The sequence below is a fragment of the Somniosus microcephalus genome, chromosome 19 (genome assembly GCF_052327205.1).
Source record: "Somniosus microcephalus isolate GS21.2 chromosome 19, FLI_Smic_1.0, whole genome shotgun sequence".
Lineage (NCBI taxonomy): Eukaryota > Metazoa > Chordata > Chondrichthyes > Squaliformes > Somniosidae > Somniosus > Somniosus microcephalus.
Genome location: NC_141005.1, coordinates 39,483,550 through 39,506,006, shown reverse-complemented (window position 1 = coordinate 39,506,006; position 22,457 = coordinate 39,483,550). Strand labels below are relative to the sequence as shown.

Here is a 22,457-nt window from a genome sequence, read left to right as displayed (position 1 = left end):
CTCCTGCATTCCGTGTCTCCATTAACACACGGATACAACATTAACCAAATAGTCTTGGGTAGCATCCATGAAGAATGTGGATAATGGACGCTTGTTTATTCAGAAATAAATTCATGCTGTTATGAAATGCACAAGTTATCTCTCATCATATTGCATTACATCATTAGCCAGATGAATCTGTAGTAATTCAACTAATGAAACTGGATTGATAAACTTAGAAATACAAAACAGATGAATAAGAGCTTTATTGGGACGACTGAAAATTTAACATTGCTTGCCATTTGTTGTTCAATACAGCTTTTGCATTTTCAATATTCTCTTGCATCAAAATAAGATCAAAAACATATAATAGAACTGCGTATTTTTTTGATCAGCACCACACGTTTTTGGTTTATTAAAGATGCAGCTACAAAAAGGAGAAAAATCTGCAATTCACACTTAAAATACAAACGATTCTGCTGAAACAGGCACTGTTTGTTAAAATACAATTAACTATAAAATGCACTTTGCAAACATACAGTACCCACTCAGTATCAATTTCACATGATCGTTTAGCAAGTATTCAGTTGAAGTATTATATGCAATGTTGATCAATTGGAAAATTATTTATTTAGGGATGGGCAATAAATGCTGGCTTTGCCAGCGACGCCCACATCCCAGGAAAGAATATTGAAAAAAGTTGGAAAATAATTACACTAAAAAATTATAGTTGAAGTTTAATTCAGGTTATAGGAAGAGGTATGCTGTCCTTGTTTAACAAGTGTGATAGTATGCAAGACTGCTCTATGGATGTAAACCATTATTACAATTAAAATCACACTGCACATTTAAGTCATTAAAAACATACAAAAACCAAACCAAAAACTAATATTTCAGCTAACCAGCAAATGCTATTAAGAGGACTAATTCACTGATGTAAATTAAGCTGCATTGTGAAAAAGTTGTGAAAAAGTACAAACACCTCAGGCCTACCTCCTAACAGCGACTGCAGAATCTTGACATTAACTCCAAATATTAACATTTTCTTCTGCTCCAAGGGAATTAATCTGTTTTGAAAATGACCACAGAAGCAAATGGACAATAAAATACAGAGCGCACATATCCAAGCAAAAGTCTCTTAAGTATTTCAGAAAAAAAGTGTTAAGCCAAATTGAGCAAGATTGTTAAAAGTGGCAAAGCAGACCACACAGAATGAAAACAGGTCATGTTTCCTCATTATCTACAGTATTTTAAATATTTGACATTTTAGACTTTTGTAGTAAGTCAGGTACTTTAGTCACATGGGTCCGAATTCAGATTTGCTTCCTATTTAGTAATTATCACGACGCAATCTTTTTTTAAGAAAACATGTTTTAAATTTATTGCTGCCAATAAAGAAATTGCATTTATCTAGTGCCTTTCACAATCTCAGGATGTGTCAAAGCGTTTCAGTCAATGATGCACTTCTAAAAGATAGTCACTGTTGTAATGTAGAGAAATGCAAAGAAGACTGTTCACTGGAACATGTACAAGTGCAGAAAATGAACCTTCCCTGTAAATTCCAATGTTCTGATCATTATTTTCCCCAGAAATAGTGACCATGGGTGAGGGAGCACATTACAGGCTTGGTAATTTAATGGAACGTATCAGGAATTCCTGCTATTTTCCAGAATTTCATTTTCATTTTCTTATAAAAATGTAATTCCCTCCCAAAGAATACATCCAATTATGTCATACAAGTCATCTCTATGAAACTTGAAAAATATCCTTGATAGAGATTACAATCGTTATAATTAAGTCTCACTCTCAAATATGACACCATTTTTCAAGTTTTAGGCAGACTTGGACTTGAGATGAAAGTTTTTGAGAAGAATTGGCAATGGAGGAGCTATTTGAGATCAGAAGAAACTGTGAGGCAAAGAATGTCAAGAGATGAAAAGCTAAGAATGGAACCTTCAAAAGCAAGAGATGGTCACTTTGTTGAACTTGCAAGAGACTCGAAGAAACTGTGCCTTTAAAGAATCAAAAAAAAGATTCTCATTGGCCCATTCAAGGTGGCGTGGTTGAGATTAAGGGTGATTCAGCCACTGCACTGCAAGAGGAATGGGAGTAGTGTGCAATGGGGATTTAACATGTAAATTAACAGAAGTTCAACGAGTGACTTTAGCAGCAAAAGTGGGTAGAGTTTAACAACAAGGAGGAGGTAGATGATACAGAGAAGAAACTGAGTGGGCAAGAGAACCCTCAAGCTGATGGGGGGAAAAGTCTGAGGATGAGTCATTAACTACAACGCAGATAGAGTGATTTGACAGAAAATTAAACAGCCAAAGACAGTGTTAATGGAACACCAAATGGTGGAACACCTGATGTTAGCTGTTCAGAAATGCAGAGTGCGAGACTTTCAAGAGATCCAAGGCTATGACAAACGAATCACCAAAGTTCAAGAGCAGTTTCAGAGGTGTGGAATTTAGGCAAAAAATATCAAAATAATTTAATCTGGGACATTCTAGTCTATTTGGTGTGGCTACTCACTGGATATACTTTATTAAGTTATCTAAGATTCCCAGATAGCTTAATAGTCAACGGAAGCTTCCATAACTTTAGAAGATCAAATCAAATCAACTTTTATTGTCATTGTTAATGCACAAGTGCAGTACAACGAAATGTAGGCTTGCGGCTCCCGAGAGTGTACATTTGGATTAAGACATTTAAACATTCAACATACATTTGGCTTGTAGTATATTAACATAAATATGACCATAATAAAGTGCATTGGCAGATGTGCAGGCTTTAGAGTTTATTTGTGGAGTTCAGTAGGATGACAGCCCTGGGAAAGAAGCTGTTCCTAAATCTGGTCGTACGGGTGTGAATGCATCTGTAGCGTCTCCCAGATGGTAGGAGGGCGAACAGACTGTGGCTGGGGTGGGTAGGGTCTTTGATGATGGACCGTGACCTCCGTAGACAGCGTTTCTGGTATATGTGCTCTATGGTCGGTAGCCGGGTGCTGGTAATGCGTTGGGCAGTTTTGACTACCCGCTGCAGGGATTTCCGGTCATAGTAGCTACAGCTGCCATACCATACTGTGATACAGTTTGTCAGGATGCTCTCTATAGTGCAGCGGTAAAAGTTAGAGAGGATCAGGGGTCACAGATTACATCCCTTCAGCCTCCTTAAGAAATATAGGCGCTGCTGGGCCTTCTTCACCAGAGAGGAGGTGTTGAGGGACCAGGAGAGGTCTTCCGTGATGTGGACTCCGAGGAACTTAAAGCTGCCCACCCTTTCCACCACAGCCCCATTGATGTGGATGGGGGTGTGACTTCCACCTTTGGACTTCCTGAAGTCCACAATGATTTCTTTTGTTTTCTTGGTGTTAAGGGCCAGGTTGTTTTGCTGGAGCAAAGTCTTGAGAACAGTAGTTTTATAAACAATTCCCAGAGATTATTCTTCAAACATTATACAGACGTGTTTAAACATTGCCCCAACACTGCAACCTGCCCTCCTTTGTATAAATTGGGGCCCAAGAGTCAACCACATAATGTAGGACTAGTGTCAAGTATAGGTCACACTGGGTTGGGGTGAGGAACCTAATGAACCAGTTCGGTTTTAACGATAATCTAGCAATTTGCATGGTCACTTTTCTAGTGTTATTCAAATTCATAACATGGTGAAATTTGAATTAATTATCTCTGGTTGCTAGTCCACTGACATACCCATGTAACAAAAGATTTAGAATTAAAAAAAATACAATCAATAGTAATACTTGAAATAATATCCAATACCTTAATGAAACTAAAAACATGCAAATAGATTCCCATAGGCCATGCAACACTAGCATAGAGCACACCAAGAATAGGAAGAACAAGCGTGCACTTATATAGTGGCTTTCATGTCCGCGAGATATCCCAAACATCTATTATTTTTGTAAGCATACGAGGTAGCCAATTTGTGCACAGCAAGCTCCCACACAATGACATAAATAACAAGTTAATCTGCTTCTAGATGTGTTTATTGAAGGATAAATGTTGGCCAGGACACCAGGATAACTCCCCTACTCTTTGAATAGTGCCATGGGTTCTTTTACATCTAGCTGAACAGGCGGACAGGGCCTTGGTTTAATGTCTCCTCTGAAAAACAGCATCTCAGACAATGCAGCGCTCCCTCAGTACTGCACTTAAGTATCAGCCTAGGTTATGTGCTCTAATCCCGGATTGGGGCGTGAACTCGGGACCTTCTGATTTAGAGGTGAGCATGCTACCACCAGGCTAAACTGACACCATCACTAGGTGATTACCAAAAAGTTATCTGACTATGAATACTCAAATATGGATATGTGTGGATGACTTGGAGAAAGGAGAATTAGTTATGGCGATCATTGTTCCTGTTGTCTTCAGATCAAATCTTCCAGATTTAGGAGTAAACTTTTAAAATAGAGGTATAAAGGAGGCTTGGTATAAAGGACACACAAACAGGTGGAAAACAATTTCTACTCAAACATAAAAATGAAAGATAACAGTTCCAAAAATTATTTCCTAGCAGCCATCACAATATTGCCTTTGCTCAACATGACCTTACTGTAACAAGACTGAGAACTGAGTCTCACCATGAATAATGTATATTTTGTCTCCTGATGCAGTAGAGAATATCACAAAGTAGGAGCCCACTCTCTTTTGTCTCTTTGTTCTTGTGTTTAGATCTGGATCAAGCCGGAGATGGGGTATAAACCCAGTGTGCAGAAGGAATGGAGTTCATAAATGTCAGAGCAGAGTAGAAAGTCCTGCATTATGATAAGTGTCCTTTAGAATTTTGCAGTTATTACCAAGTCTTTTGTTAACTTGCAAATAACTCAAAAGGTGTTGAAATATATTAGAGTGCACATTCCCCTACTGATCCTGTGGCAGGAGTTTCAGATGCTACATTGACAAAGATGTCACTCTCTCTGCTAAGGTTCCATTCCTGCCAAGAAGAATCAACAGTAAAAAAAACCTCTACTACATCAGAAGGCAAGACCCCATTCTTTACTCAGAGTGGTGAGAATATGGAACTCAGTAGCACATGGCGTGGTTGAGGCGAATAGCATAGATGCATTTAAGGGGAAGCTAGATAAGTAGATGATGGAGAAAGGAATAGAAGGATATATTGATAGGGTGCGATGAAGTAAGGTGGGAGGTGGCGTGTGTGGAGCATAAACACCGGCATAGACCTGTTGGGCCGAATGGTCTGCTTCTGTGCTGTAAAATTCTATGTTACTCCATGACTGAAACCATGAGCAGTGTTGCACTTACTCTACTACTGCACAGCTCCAAGGAGCACATCCTACTATTAGTGCAAGTGAACACAATCATTTTATTCTAAAAATTGAAACTGCAAAAGTGATGGAGAAAGAGTAGACGACACATGTCCACCACCTTTTTACATTATAGGAACAGTTTGGACGAGGTAGTTCAAGTACTTTACAGTAGCAAACGGACAGTTCAATGTCATGTCAAAAAGATGCAAGTGGTCAGTGAAATTACTGGAACAATGCAATTAAACAATTTCTTAGCAAGGTGGTAGGTAGATACCCACTGCAGCAAGGTTTACAGACGGTGGGTGTCAACACACAGGAATCATTAAATTTTATTATCTTCCAGTCAGCTACATGTGTACAGAGATAACCATAAAAGTGTTTGTGGGGAAACCCAATCTGATGCAGCTTTTTCAGTTACCTCAAAAGTAAAATAAGAGTGTTGCGTTACCTTGAAACTAACCTGGCAGTAAAGAAACCCCAATTTTATATTAAGTGCATTAACATTAAAAAAATAACCAAGTCTCAACTATCCAATTACATTTTGCAGTTACTGACATTAGATGTCTCCATATCATTCCTCATTCACAAATATACCATAAGCTTCTCACCAGGGGGATTATTTAGTGGAAAAAATTACTATGTCCCAATATCCTTAGCACTGATGTGCCGAAAGAACTCTGCATCGTTTCGAGAAATCTTTTAAGAAATTTAATACTCAAACAGGACAACTGTCAAAGCTCTAATAAACAAACAAAACTCACCAGGAAGTGACAGCAGGCAAACAGAACAGAACAGTATCCATTACCAGCAGGCAAACCGAACAGTATCCATTACCAGCAGGCAAACCGAACAGTATCCATTACCAGCAGGCAAACCGAACAGTATCCATTACCAGCAGGCAAACAGAACAGTATCCATTACCAGCAGGCAAACCGAACAGTATCCATTACCAGCAGGCAAACCGAACAGGATCCATTACCATCAGTGCCAAAAGCTGCATACAGTCCCCAGATTTCCTTAATCCCAGCCACTCAGGGAAACTCACTTCTATTACTTATCAAAGCATTTCATATCAATACAGTCTAATTCAAACCCCTCCCTGTGGGGTGTGGGGAGAGAAGGAAGTTAGGGGAAAGGTTCCATTTTTCTCTCGTAGTGAAACAACTCCTCGCTGGAAATAACTATCTCGCATCCATCATTAACAAAAGATCGATAGGTTTGTGCATTTCAATCTTTGAACATCTCTACTTACCTAAATAGCCAGACAATGAACACGTTCTTTCTTTGAGTGTCACCCTCATGTCAGAGGTTTAGGCAGCCATTTGTAGGATCCTGCATCAATGTTAACCAAAACTCTTCCTCTTGATCTTTTTTGGCCTTGCATTTCTCCCAACATGATTATCTTTCCCAGGCAGTCTCTTGCCCCTCTATATGTTCAAAATATTGGGGTTCCCTTTCTTCATCTTGGCGAACATTGTTTTCAGTTCTCAGCTTTCCAAACGCCCATTCACAATTTAATTTTGACGTCAATTTCATTTCCTCGCTAGGTCTACAAGGCTTGCAGTGTTTTCTGTGTTTATTGCAGACATTAGCAAACTTATCCCAAAGCTTTGTTTTCATATAAGTTTTCTGCTGACCTTTGCTCAAGGTGCTAAGTAATGTTAGTGTACAGTTAGAGTGGTAGTAAGAGACCTGTAGTACCTCAATCAAACATCTGCTCTTCATACGTGAGCCCAGTGAGTTATTTAGTCGTGAGCATCATCACACGCAAGCTCACTCCTGTACTCGCCGGATGTCAATACATATAGGGAGGAACTTTCAAGTTCCACGGGGGCGTAAAACAGAAGGTAGTGGATCAGCCACTGGCTATACACCCTGCCCAATTTTCCATTCCTTCGACTTCAATGGAAAAGAAAATCGGGCAGGGTTTAGAACAGGTGGCTGGTCTGCTACCCCTGGTTTCATGCCCCGAAGTCGAAAGTCCCGTCCTTACATCACTGGAAACCTCGATCTAATTTTCCCCTTGCTAACCCAGAGAAGCGAAGGTCTTATTTCTGCACCAGATTAAACCAGTTAATTTAGCAGGAACAAACCAGAAACCCTTCCTAATCTGTATGGTTCTGTGGTACATCGCAGTGCATGTATCCACTTATTCATCAGGGCAAGCTCTGCCAATTTGTGCAATTTGACTTGCCTTAAGTTTTGGCTCAGAGTCGAGGCATACCCCAATCTGGTTCAAGCTTGAGCCAGTGGTGACCTGTATATTATGTTAATTTACCTTTACATCACAGCGCCAGGGACCCGGGTTCGAATCCGGCCTCGGGCGACTGTCTGTGTGGAGTTTGCACATTCTCCCCGTGTTTGCGTGGGTTTACTCCGGGTGCTCCGGTTTCCTCCCACAGTCCAAAGATGTGCAGGTTAGGTTGATTGGCTATGATAAATTGACCCTTAGTGTTAGGGGGATTAAATACGTGGGGTTACGGGGATAGGGTGGGATATGTGTTGGTGTAGGGGTTATGGGGATCGGGTGGTATATGTGTCGGTGCAGGCTCGATGGGCCGAAATGGCCTCTATCTGTACTGTGGGGTTTCTGTGATTTCTGTGATTCTGTGATTATATAGAAGCTCTCACTTCTGCAGTCATGTTACAGCCAATGAAATAATTTTTCAAAATACTGAAATTATAGAAAAGTCAAAACAACTGTATTTCATACAAATAGGTTCATTAATCAAAATAGTTTCAAATATTACGATCAAGAACCTGTACATTTAATGATCCTGGGCTGCATTTAAAACTTTAAAAGAGAACAAAGGGCACTTTTTACAGATTGTGTACAATATAGTTAGAGAAAGAGGCATACTAAATATACAGTAATAGCATTACATTTCTAAGCACTTCAAGTTCATGCAAATAAAGTACAAATAAAATAGTTACAACAGATAATGACATCAGGATTATAATCCATGTGACCAACACTTGTAACAATAGCAAATTAAAATTACACCAGTATATTATCAGATTTCTGACATGCTGTGACCAAGACAACAAATAAGGACATCGCCTGCACAGTCTATTTGGGACGGATGTCTGAAGGAACTCAACTTGGACAGAAGCAGCAAAGCAGATGTTATGTCCATTAATGCTACAAGTGACTCTGCCATGTAAGTGTTCCTCACTTTTATAATCTAAACTCAGCATGGGTACCTCACATAAAGGAACTTCCTGACACAAAGGAAGTTATTGAGTGTTCTTTAAAAGATTTATTTTAAAAAATACATTCAATGAATGGTAATCATAAAGTTGTTGCATAGTAGGTTGCAATTGAGAGCAGCAGTTTGATGGATTCAACTTGCATTCCCATCCATCAGTCAAGTTCCTTCTGCAAAGGTTTGAGGGTGCCAATTATTGCTTAATTTAGTCATAACTGAGTGAACCGAAGACCACATATTCCAAAGTCTTGCTCACTCAGTATGGTAAAAGATCATGGGATATTCAAAATGCCATGTATTTTTAAAAAAAAGTACACTTGTGGAGAAATACCAGTCAAGATTTATATAAAAAAAATTCTACACTTGGATTTTATACCATATCATTTCATTATCTCCCCCATGATCTGTCAGTTTTGGTTATTACCATGACTTTTCAACTAGAGAACAATGGGTTTGATTCCCAGGACCAACATTCTCTATGATCTGCCTACTGCAGTCAGACTAAATTCCTCTCCCCACCCCCAGTTCTCTGTTGTGCGACCAGAAATGCCTTGCAGTTCCTGGAAAATAGAAAAAGAAAATTTCATTTAATTCATCCAGCAAGCAATTGTTTGCCTTATTGTTTTTCCTTTGGGGGAGAAAAGAAATGCAGAAAATGGCACAAGAGCCATTAATGCACCTATGACATCCAGAAAAACAAAAACTTCTAAATTTATAACTGAGGTAGTATATTTCCGATCACTGTATTTGAAACTAACTAGAACAGAGGAAATAATTTGAATTTGAATTTGTGAAAGTCACACCAATATTTACATGAACACATGAATATAGATAAGTGTGAGGTGCTACATTTTGGTAAGAAGAATAAGGAGGTCACATACTGCTTGGGTAATACGAGTCTAAATGGGGTAGAGGAGCAAAGGTATCTAGGGGTACAGATACACAAATCACTAAAAGTAGCAACACAGGTTAATAGAGCCAATAAAAAAAGCAAACAAAGCATTGGTGTTCATTTCTAGAGAGACAGAATTTAAAAGCAGAGAAGATAATGTTAAACTTGTTTAGAAACTTGGTTAGACCTCATTTAGAATACTGTGCACAATTCTGGTCACCATATTATAAAAAGGATATAGAGGCACCAGAGAAGGTGCAAAAAAGATTCACAAGGATGTTGCCAGAACTGGGGATTTACTTATCAGGAAAGGCTGAACAAGCTGGGGCTCTTTCCTCTAGAAAAGAGAAGGCTGAGGGGTGACCTAATAGAGGTCTTTAAAATTATGAAAGGGTTTGATAGAGTGGACAGAGAAGATGCTTCCACTTGTGGGGGAGATCAAAACTAGAGGTCATAAATATAAGATAGTTACCAGTACATCGAATGGGGAATTCAGGAGAAACTTACTTACCCAAAGAGTGGTAGGAATATGGAACTCACTACCACAAGGAGTAGTTGAAATAAATAGCATAGATGCATTTAAAGCACGTGAGGCAGAAAGGAATAGAAGGATATGCTGATAAGGTTAGATGAAAAGGGTAGGGAGGAGGCTTGTGTGGAACATAAACGCCGGCATAGACCAGTTAGCCCAAATGGCTTGTTTCTATGCTGTAGATTCTATCGAACACTGTAACTTCGATTTATAAAAGTGTTGTACAGAAGCAAAACAGAATACAAGTACTGTCAAATCAAGAGGACACCTAATTAACCACCATGAACAATGGACGATCTTTCAAATGTTACATTTCTGAGCTTGGACAGTTTTTCACATAAGTACGAGAATGGCTGGAATTCATCATAAACAGCAAGGCATTCTGTTTATCAAGGCCACTCCTTTCCTCATAGAATCTTAATAAATATTAAAATTACTTTTATAAGTTACTTGTTGGAAATTTCACTTTTACTTGTTTTAACTAAACTATTGGACAGTAATGAATACTTGTGCCTCTGAAGAGTCACCATCAATTTAAGTAGTTTGCTACTGGCTAGTTAGCTGAGTGTTGTAGACTAGTGTGAATTTTCTAAATGCTGTCATTCCATGTAGTCTTCTTACACTGATCAAAGCTTTAAATGTTTTTATGCGTCCTTGAAGCCCATGGGGCTTAAAGAGGCGCTGGGTGCATTGATACGAAATTGGCGAAGGGACAGAATGCAGAGAGAAATGGTGAATGGTTGTTTTTCAGACTGGAAGGAAGTTTGCAGTGGTGTCCCCCAGTGGTCGGTGTCGATATATATTAATGACCTGGACTTGGGTATACAGGGCATAATTTCGAAGTTTGCAGATGACACGAAACTCGGAAATGTAGTAAACAGCGGGAGGGTAATAACAGACTTCAGGAGGACATAGACAGACTGGTGAAATAGGCAGACACATGACAGATGAAATTTAACGCAGCTAAGTGTGTAGTGATTAATTTTGGTAGGAAGAATGAGGAGAGGCAAGGAGAGAGAGAGACCTGGGGGTGTACCTACACAAATCTTTGAAGGTGGCAGGACAAGTTGAGAAGGCTGTTAAAAAGGCATATGGGATCCATGGCTTTATAACAGAAGCATGGAGTACAAAAGCAAGGAAGTTATGCTAAGCCTTTATAAAACACTAGTTAGGCTCCAGCTGGACTATTGTGTCCAATCCTAGGTACCACACTTTGGGAAGGATGTCAAGGAGAGAGTGCACAGGAGATTTACTAGAATGGTACCAGGGATGAAAGACTATAGTTATGTGGAGAGACTAGAAAAACTAGGGTTGCTCTCCTTAGGGTTGATCTCTGCGCTCCTTCAACTCTGACCTCTTGCGAATCCCCTATTTTAATCGCTCCACCATTGGTGGCTATGCTTTCAACTGCCTAACCCCTAAACTCTGGAATTCCCTCCCTAAACCTCTTCGCCTCTCTCCTCCTTTAAGACGCTCCTTAAAACCTACTACTGTCACCTGTCCTAATATCTCCTTACGTGGCTCGGTGTCAAATTTTGTTTTATAATGTTCCTGTGAAGCGCCTTGTGGCGTTTTACTACATTAAAGGCGCCATATAAATGCAAGTTGCTGTTGTTGTTATTGTAGAGCAGAGAAGGTTAAGGGGAAATATGATAGCAGTGTTCAAAATCATGAAGGGTTTTGACAGAGTAAATAAGGAGAAACTGTTTCCAGTGGCAGAAGGGTCGGTAACCAGAGAACACAGAATTAAGATAATTGGCAAAAGAACCAGAGGCAACATGAGGAAAAACCATTTTATGCAGCGAATTGTTGTGATCGGGAATGCACTGCCTGAAAGGGCGGTGGAAGCAGATTCAATAATAACTTTCAAAAGGGAATTGGATAAATACTTGAAGGGGAAAAAAATTGCAGGGCTCTGGGGAAAGAGCGGGGGAGTGGGACTAATTGTACATCTCTTTCAAAGCGCCAGCACAGGCACAATGGGCTGAATAGCCTCCTTCTATGCACTACCCATCATTTCATGGCCAAATTTAACATTCCCACCTCCCCATAAGGTACTAGGTCATCCCTGCCCCCATTTTTCATGCAGTATGATTTTTGCCATTCCCATTTGCAACATTTTATCTTTCCTGCCTCTTACAAAAGTACAGGATGTTCTTTCTATTTCTTCCTCCCCTCCTAACCACCACCCCCCATCTCTGCACCTGCTTAATATCAGTTACATCTCCAGCTTTTTCCAGTTTTGATGAAGGGTCCCAGACCTGAAACGTTAACTCTGTTTCTCTCTCCATGGATGCTGCCTGGCCTGCTGAGTATTTCCAGCATTTTCTGTTGTTATTTCAGATTTCCAGCATCCGCAGTATTTTGCAATTATATTAGGTACTAGGTCATGCTGGGGTACAGTTCCACAGGCGCCGTTAACCCTTTGGCACCTTCTCCAAGTGTCTATTCTTCATGTATGAGCCGAGGCACTGAGTACTGGCAGACCAGTCCACCATGGTGCCATCAGAACCAAGCATAATCTTGATCCTCACTCAACATTCACACTTTCCAGGAGTAGGCACTGGATAGTGATCAGCGACAGGAACTTTGGGTGATTTTTCCTGTCCCTAACCCATGATTATTAAAGCCCACTGCAGCAAACCTACTATTGCCTTGGCTGATATTAACGACCTCAGTAACACAAAGGACCTTCCTAGTCTGTAGGGCTCAGTACCACAACAAATGCATTTACCCAACAAGCCATCAGAGGAGTGCACTGAGAAACTTTTTAAAGCATGAACGTTGTATGAATAACCCACTGCCTTCTGTAAATTTATGTAGACTTAATCAGATGACCACCAAAATGAAAAGGTCAAAAGTAAGAGTCAGCTTCTATTTTATTTAATAAAATATAAATGAAGCTTTAATACATAATGGTTCTAAATAGAAAAATGTGTAGATAGGACTGGAACCCTAAAACAATTATGTACACCAATCAGGTCTCAGATGTTGCACAAACTGCATACAGAGTCTAGTTTAAACATGTGACCATTGCTTGGTTTTCCATTGCCCAATACAACCACAACACAATTAATGTTTTCTGCCACATCATTACAAAACATAATTTATTATTCTTCAAAAGGGCGAGATTTTTTCTTTCGGCAACATTTCAAATGATCCAATAAATGTACTTTGCTTTTCCCTTCCAATGAACACAAGGAAGGTGAATCCATGCACTGATCTGAGACAAATGAGCACCTTTTGTCTAGTAACACATTATCGGGTTAACATTATTCATACCTGTGCACTGGCGAAATTGAAGAGAGGATTAATGCAAAAACACCTGCCTTTGCATCAGTTAAGTATTTTCTTTGGTTCTTAACATACAATCTGCACTTTTTTCAAAAAGCTTACCGGGGGGGAAAGCAAATCAAGAGGGTAGTATTGAGGCATTGGAGTTTCAAAAAAGGAGTTAAACAAACATTGTTGCAAGTATCCAAAAACGTATTTCCTTTGAGGTGACTTCCCTTAAATACGTCACACTTTGATTTTAATAGTAATTTACAAAAACCTACACAGACTGTTTGTATAACTGAGGCTTTCATAAGCCACAGACAACAATGTTTTATTGCTGTCCATAGGACTTGCAGCTTATGTATACCTGAGCTTAACTTTTTTCTTGATCATCAGAGCAATGCACTGAAAAGGGATGTTGAATTACTAATGGATAAACCTTCTGATTTCTCTTTGAGGATGCGTCCCTCTCCGCACATTATTAAAAGTACAAGTGAAATCAACTGTGAGGAAATGTAGCATTTTGGGGTTGAAATTATAACTAAAATATTTATACTCAAAACTTTGGATGTAATCAAAAATTTTGGAACAAATAAAATACCTTGAGTAAATAATAAATGCTTACGCTTAAACAATCTTCACAAAAAATACTAAAATGAGTTGGCACACATCATTAGCATTATCTCTTCTCTCTCTTCCCTTTCCCTGGGTTATAGATGACACAGACTGAAGTTGTGCACTACAGTGATGCTGCCTGTTAAGAGCAGAAAAAAGGCAAACTATTGCTTGTGCCAAAAGGAGCTGTAATGCATCACATCAGAAATATAGCATGCACACATTGATATTTACAGGTGCTATTGGTTTTCCCTAATTTTGGAATTTATCTTTTGGGGTTAATTATTGGGTTTAACCTTAAAATCAGAAGGCTTATTGAAGGACAAGCATTTAAGACCCAGCAGTTCACTTTAGGTTGCCCAACTATCTAGATCACAGCTTTCAGATTTGTTTAAAGTGCAAAAGTCACAGAGAGGAAGAGAGGGGGAAAAAAAAGCATACTCATGCTTTTCCACCAGAAGGGCAATCTCCAACCATGAGACTCTCGCATTTCACAGGAAATGCCACTGCCACAGAAGTTGACGCTATGATTCCCCACTGCTCTTACTGATTCGGTTTACAGCTTGCGTTGCTTGCTCAGGCATCAGTGACGGATCAGACAAAATGGACGTGGTAGTACTAAGTTGACGAAGTGTGTTCAGTACCACTAAAACAAACAAAAAGAAAATTGAATTCGATTTTTGATTTATCAAACGTGTAACAATCAATCAATCATTCAGTTGGATATGAAAATATTGATTCAATTTAAGATTTCCTATGCTGCATGAGAAGAGATTATAGATTGCCCAAAAACAAATGTAGACAGGGATGAAAAGTGGAGAAAACCACTCATTTTCTGACAACATTCTCCATTAGATGAATTGCTGCGTCGCTTCGGAGGTGTACAACCTACTGGGGCAGCTAACAGTAGTCATGTTTCTACTAACACCAATGTGCGTTTAAACGGGAAAGTAAAACATGCTAAATTGAATCACCGAAGCTTCCATAGTGTGCCATCTTATTGGAAATTGAAGTTCTAAATTTGTCATTATGGTTTTGTGATTGACATGTCAGCGTTTCCCATCCTGCTCATATACCACCAAAACTACAGTGGTGCATCAGTTAAGAGGGCAGCTCACAAATTTTTTTTATTTTTTACTCTGACTCCTACCTATATTTCAAAAGAATCAAACCAAAAAGTCTCAACTTCTCAAACATTTATCAGACTAATTTTTCTATCAGCCCACAAAAACAAAATTTGAATACTGTTGGAGCCTTTACAATATTTGCTTAGTTTATTCCTCCCACTACCTTGTGCCTTTGTAAAGATTTCCCTATAGCTGTGTCAGACCATCCCCACAGCCTACGTAATAGTTAGGATATACCATATCAATCTAGTAGGCTGAACAGCTTCAATAATTCCAAAGGAACTTTCAGAAATTATGTTTAATATAAAACTATACATCACCAGGTGTACAAGATTATGACGGGTTTGGATAGGCTAGACGGGGTAAGGCTGTTCCCACTAGTTGATGGTACAAGGACTAGGGGACACAGATTTAAGGTTTTGGGCAAGAGATACAGGGGTGATGTGAGGACAAACTTTTACACAGCGAGTGGTGAGGACCTGGAATTTGCTGCCGACGGAAGTGATGGAAGCGGAGACACTCAAAATTTTCAAGGGGAGACTGGATAGGCACTTGAGGGAAATAAACTTGCAGGTCTACGTGGGTAGAGCGGGGGAATGGGACTGACTGGATTGCTCGACAGAGAGCCGGCGTGAACTCAATGGGCCGAATGGTCTCCTTCTGTGCCGTTATGACTATGACCAGCGGCGAGAGTGGGTCCAGGAGAGGAGCGGCGAACATAAAAGCAGCTAGCTGGGAGCGGGAGTGGACAGATCTGTGGGGGGAGGGGGGGGAAATCAAAGTGTGACATCACAGGAAAGCAGGTAAGTGATTGGTTGGTGAGTATTTCTCTTTTTCTCTTGTATTCTTTTTCTCTAAACTAGGGCATTGGTTTAAATTAAGAGCTGTGATTATAGATTAAAAACTATACTTAGATAATTGAGTGATATTTCAAAACTTAGCTAAATAAAATACAATAAAGATGGCAGGGCAAGTGATGTGTTGCAGCTGTGGCATGTGGGAGCTGGTGGACACCAGTGTGAAAAATAGTAAAAAGACAGCATTAAAGGCTTTTTATCTGAATGCACACATCATTTGTAACAAGATAGATGAATTGACAGCACAAATAGATATAAATGGGTATGATCTGCTAGCCATTACAGAGACTTGGTTGCAAGGTGACCAAAACTGGGAACTGAATATTATGGGGTATTTAACATTTTGGAAGGGTAGGCAGAAAGGAAAAGGAGGTGGGGTAGCTCTGTTAATAAAGGATGAGATCAGTACAGTAGTGAGAAATGATATTGGCTCGGAAGATCAAGATGGAGAATCAGTTTGGGTGGAGATAAGAAATAGTAAGAGAAAAAAGGGGGAGTACTCTATAGGCCCCCGAACAGTAGTTACACAGTAGGACAAAGAATAAATCAAGGAATAATGGGGCTTGTAAGAAAGGTACTGCAATAATTATGTGCGATTTTAATCTTCATATAGATTGGACAAATCAAATTGGCAAAGGTAGCCTTGAGGATGAGTTCATAGAGTGTATTTGGGATGGTTTTTTAGAATACATTGTGGAACCAACCAGGGAGCAGGCTATTTTAGATCTGGTAATGTGTAATGAGGCAGGATTCATTAATGATCTCATAGTAAAGGGTCCTCTAGGGAAGAGTAATCATAGCATGACAGAATTTCACATTCAGTTTGAGGGTGAGAAACTTGGGTCTGAAACTGGTGTCTTAAACGTAAATAAAGGCAATTAAAAAGGTATGAAGACAGAGTTGGCTAAAGTGAAGTGGGAAAATAGGTTAAAGGGTAAGACGGTAGATTAAGCAGTGGCAGACATTTAAGGAGATATTTCATAACTCTCAGCAAAGGTATATTCCAGTGAGAAGGAAAGACTCTACGAGAAGGATGAACCAACTGTGGCTAACTAAGGAAGTTAAGGATGGTATTAAATTGAAAGAAAAGGCATACAATGTTGCGAAGATTATTGGTAGACCAGAGGATTGGGAAATTTTTAGAAACCAGCAAAGGATGACTAAAAAAATAAAGAGGGAGAAGATAGATTGAGAGAGTAAACTAGCAGGAAATATTAAAAAAGACAGTAAGAGCTTCTACAGGTATATAAAAAGGAAGAGAGTAGCTAAAGTAAATGCTGGTCCTTTAGAGGATGGGAAACAGGTAAATGGCAGAGACTTTGAACAAATATGTTGTATCTGTCTTCACGTTAAAAGGCACTAAAAGCATCCCAATAATAGTAGATAATCATGGGACTATAGGGAGGGAGGAACTTAAAACAATCACCATCACTAGAGAAAAAGTACTATGTAAACTAATGGGACTAAAGGCTGACAAGTCCCCTGGACCTGATGGCCTGCATCCTAGGGTCTTAAAAGAAGTGACTGCAGAGATAGTGGATGCATTGGTTGCAATCTACCAAAATTCCCTGGATTCTGGAATGGTCCCAGCGGATTGGAAAACCGCAAATGTAATGCCCCAATTCAAGAAAGGAGGGAGACAGAAAGCAGGAAACTATTGGCCAGTTAGCCTAACATCTGTCATTGGGAAAATGCTGGATTCCATTATTAAGGAAGTAGTAGCAGTACATTTAGAAAATCATAATACAATCAAGCAGAATCAACATGGTTTTATGAAAGGCAAGTCGTGATTGACAAATTTATAAGAGTTCTTTGAGGATGCAACGAGCAGGGTGGATCAAGGGGAACCAGTAGATGTAGTGTATTTGGATTTCAAGACGGCATTCGATAAGATGCCACATAAAAGGTTACTGCACAAGATAAGAGCTCACGATGTTGGGGGTAATATATTAGATTGAATAAAGGATTGGCTAACTAACAGAAAAGAGAGAGTCGGGATAAATGGGTCATTTTCAGGATGGCAAACTGTAACTAGTGGGGTGCCACAGGGATCAGTGCTGGGGCCTCAACTATTTACAATCTATATTAATGACTTGGATGAAGGGACCGAGTGTACTGTTGCCAAATTTGCTGATGATACAAAGATAGGAGGACACAAAGAGTCTGCAAAGGGATATAGATAGGTTAAGTGAGTGGGCAAAAATTTGGCAGATGGGAGTATAATGTGGGAAAATGTGAGGCTATCCACTTTGGTAGGAAGAATAAAAAAGCAAAATATTATTTAAATGGAGAGAGATTACAGAATGCTGCGGTACAGAGGGATCTGGGTGTCCTTGTACATGAAATACAAAAGGTTAGCATGCAGGTACAGCAAGTAATTAGGAAGGCAAATGGAATATTGGCTTTTATTCTTTTATTGCAAGGGGGTGGAATATAAAAGTAGGGAAGTCTTGTTACAACTGTACACGGCGTTGGTGAGACCACACCTGGAGTACTGCGTACAGTTTTTGTCTCCTTATTTAAGGAAGGATATACTTGCATTGGAGGCAGTTCAGAGAAGGTTCACTAGGCTGATTCCTGAGTTGAAGGGGTTGTCTTACGAGGCAAGGTTGAGCAGGTTGGGCCTATACTCATTGGAGTTTAGAAGAATGAGATGTGATCTTATTGAAACATATAAGATTCTGAGGGGACTTGACGGGGTAGATGCTGAGAGGATGTTTCCCCTCGTGGGGGAATCTAGAACTAGGGGGCATAGTTTCAGAATAAGGGGTCGCCAATTTAAAAGGGAGATGAGGAGGAACTTCTTCTCTCAGAGGGTCATGAATCTTTGGAATTCTCTACCTCAGAGAGCTGTGGAGGCGGAGTCATTGAATATATTCAAGGCGGAGATAGACAGATTTTTGAAAAACAGGGGAGTCAAGGGTTATGGGGAATGGGCAGGAAAGTAGAGTTGAGGCCAAGATCAGATCAGCAATGATCTCATTAAATGGCGGAGCAGGCTCGAGGGGCCTGGCTCCTATTTCTCCTATTCCTGGCTCCTATTTCTTATGTTCTTACTAATTAATATTCATTTTGATATATAATACAAACACAGATTATTTGATTTCTTACCTAAAACTACTCAATACTTCTTGAAACCTGGATTTTTCTTCAAATTCAAAGCTAATCTCTTGTGCTGAACCTTATCAAATGCCTTCTGGAAATCCATACAGACAACAGCCATGTCCACCATGTTAATGACTGCCTCAAAAAATTCAACTAGATTATCAGACATGACCTACCCGTCCCAAACTCATGCTGACTCTTTGATCAGCTCATACTTGTTCAACTACTCAGTTGTTCTGTCCCTGATGATAGATTCCAGCAACTTCCCCACAACAGACATTAAACTGACAGTTCTGTAGTTACCTGGTTTTTCCCTCCCTCCTGTCTTAAATAATGGAATTTTCCAATTCAAAAGGCACAATTCCCAAATCTAGAAAGCTTTGAAAAATTATGACTAACACATCTGCAATTTCCCCACCTATTCTTTGTTAATACTCTAGGGTGGAAACCATCAGGTCCTGAATATTTGTCTATCTTATTTGTCCCATTATTTTCTCAATGTTCTTCCCTTACGGTGAAAAAGTATTCATTTAACAAGTTTGCCATTTCTTTATTATCCATTATAGTATCACCTGCATCTGTCTTTAATGGGCCCACATTCCCCCCACAACACAATATATTTATAAAAACTTTTATTGGTAACTTTCATATCTCTTGCATGTTTTTGTTCATATTCCCTTTCTGCTCCGCTTATTACTTTCTTTGTATCACTTGTTTTTTTTTTTAATGGCTCTCCCAGTCTGCTGGATTTCCACCTTCCCATGCATTTGTACAAGTCTTTTTTCTTTTAGTTTAATACTGTCTTTTGCCTTGTCTGTTGACCATAGTTGCTTAAATGCACAAGTGGAGATTTTGCCTTTTGGGGGCATGTACTGCTTTTGTATTGTATCAAAAACCTCCTTGAACCGAATATTAAATTCAGACATATTATGGTCACTATTCACAAGATGTTTCCTTACGGTCAGATTGTTAACTAATCCTGGTTCGTTACTCATCACTATATCTAGTATGGCCTTATCCCTCGTCCGTTCTAAAACATATTGCTGCAGGAAACTGTCCTGAATACATTTTAGAAATTCATTGCCTTTTCTACTTGAGCTATTCTGCTTCTCCCAGTCTATGAAAATTAAAATCTCCCATTATAACCACGTTGTTTCTGCGACATGCTTCCCTGATTTCCATATTTATACAACCCCCATCACTACTGACAGGAGGTCTGTAGACAACTCCCACCAGAGTCTCGCATCCTTTACTGTCCCTTAGTTCTACCCATACCGTTTCCATTGCCAGGTCACTCTTACTGATGTCCTTTCTTTCCACTACTGTATGTCCTTTTTCAATATCACTAGTCCTCCTTACACAATTTTCCTATCCTTTCCCTATTCTTATTTGGGTAACAGCCCCCACCCAGCCTATATGTCCTGATGGTGTATTTCCTACATTTTTGTTGATGCGTTGTACACATTGCTGTAGACAATTTAATGTTTTTATTTTCCATCATTCCTGCTATATTTTTAACAGGTATTTTATTGTTACTTCCGATAACCTTTTCTGTTCCCAAAGTATTTAGAATGGCCCGTAATTTCCGATAGGAGGCTTCCTGCGTGCGGATAACTCCTATCGGGAAAAAATCTACGCCCTTACATGAGGGTTCCCGACGTGCGGCCATTTCCGATCCTGGGTCTCTCCACAGTCGAAATGTGCAGGGCCCAGGTTTCTCAGGGGCGCATGCGGTTCGCAAGCGTCCCTGGGATCACGTGGGCCAGGCGAGCCAATGGGAGAAGGGAATCCCCCTTCATACTTTTGACAGATAGACCTGTCAAAAGTACGAATGGGGGTCACTGAAAAAAGACATCAAAACATTAAATAAATTTTTTTTTTTTTAAATCACTTTAAAATGAGTTAAAATTACATTAAATTAAATATTCTAAACAAAAATTAAATTTTTTGAAAAAAATTGGAAGTTTTTTTTTTACAGGGCTAAAAGTAAACGTATTTTTTTTAAAAGTATTTAAAAATTATAAATGAGTGAAATTAAAAAAACACTTTTTTAAAGTTTCCGATGTCCCTACGGATGTGTACACAGCACGTACACACCCGTAGGGATCGGAAAATACGGGCCATTACCTTTATCTCTTTTTGTGCTCTGACCAGGAAGAATTAAAACTATCTGAAATTAAGAGGTGGTTTACTTCAATTGTATTTATCTCTCACTGTTGACTTACTTGGTCGAAGAACTGGTAGAGAACAATGTTGATCCAACCAGGACAGTGTTGTCTTGCATAAATCATCTAGACTTGTGGTCGTAACCATGGCATTGAAAGATTCAAACAAAGGTTTTATGATTACGCTAAACTGATTATCGAGTCAAGGATAGTCAAATGTATTTGGTTATAAAACACAGTGAAAACCATAACATCATTCAAGAAATTAAATATTACTATATAGTAGTATTCTGAAGATTCTTGTATTCAGCCACACATAATAGCAAATTGTAAATACTACATTTAAAACCAACAGGGTACAAATTTTGGGGGATTTTGATCATTGAGTGTTAGTCACAACCATCAATAGCCCTTCTTAAAAAAAAGTTATTTTATTTTTGTTCAAACGCTGAATGCTGATAGCATCAGGGTGGTGTAAGCCAAGTTGGATAACTTACTATGCCCAAGAGCATGAGGAGACTGAAATAGCTTCAGATTGTTTTTAACCTGGAATGGCCCTCCCATACATCATTATAGGAAATATGTGGGCCATGACCTCTTGCACACAAGAATGATGGCATCATAGACATCTTGTGTACCAGCTCTCAAGGTTAAAATATGGAATGATTAATCAAGAACTACTCAGAGTTGCTTATTGCCTCCTCAAACCCATCTAGCTATTCAGTAAAAGCTCATTAGAAAAAAAAAACCAGCCACGTTGTATGATAAATACAGTTATCAGATGGTTAGGAAAGTACTTGGCGGATGAACGTAACGGCCCAGAAATTTGGGTCCGCACGGGTGAGTACGCGCTGGGTACTCACGCGTAGGCCCAATGAAAGTGCCGGTTTCGTGCATGCACTGCGCATGTGCGGGAAACCGAAACTTCCATTCCCTTAAAAGAGGTTCACAGGTCGAACGCATGCACCGGAGGGGCAGCGCGTACGCCTGGAACTTCCGTTTTTTTCCAGGTTTTTCCGGGAGGGTAAGTCTCCAGCAGCTACGCTTATAAAAAGCAGTCGCAAGGCCTGCTTTTAACACGTGGTGAATTAAGTAAAATTAAAACATTTTTTCCACAGGTTTATTATTTTTAAATACAGGAAACTTTCTGGTATCCGGCACGGACGGGACTGACGTGGTGCCGGTTCATCAAAAATTCCGGATAACCGAACGCTATCGTAAAAGATAGCTGAGAGCTCCGTATAAAGCAACAAACCCTGTTGCTTAGCAACAGCTTCAGAACAATGTCCACAAGTTGCAAGCGTCTCTGTAGCTTAGCAACAGCTGCAGCCACACCCTTGCCTTCCTCCATTTGTTGCTGTGCAAGTAATAAAAGTTACCTGAACCGACTCCTGAATTTTGCCGATTAACTGA

At 39.5% G+C, this 22,457-nt stretch overlaps 1 protein-coding gene across 5 annotated transcripts in view; it reads right to left on the bottom strand.

Moving 5' to 3' along the window:
- Positions 1-230: 230 nt before the first annotated feature.
- mlxip (MLX interacting protein) overlaps positions 231-22,457 on the bottom strand; it is a 122,067-nt gene continuing 99,840 nt past the window's right edge. For 2 of the 5 annotated variants that reach the window (XM_085961639.1, XM_085961643.1), the window contains exons 16-18: positions 21,105-21,234; positions 14,338-14,436; positions 231-9,035 (exon numbers count right to left, since the gene is read on the bottom strand). In XM_085961639.1, coding sequence (XP_085817765.1) covers positions 8,977-9,035; positions 14,338-14,436; positions 21,105-21,234 — 288 coding nt within the window. In that variant the 3' untranslated portion in view covers positions 231-8,976. Of the gene's footprint in view, positions 9,036-14,231; positions 14,437-21,104; positions 21,235-22,457 lie in introns of all 5 variants that reach the window. The other 3 variants (XR_015072321.1, XM_085961640.1, XM_085961641.1) reach the window with 3 other exon arrangements.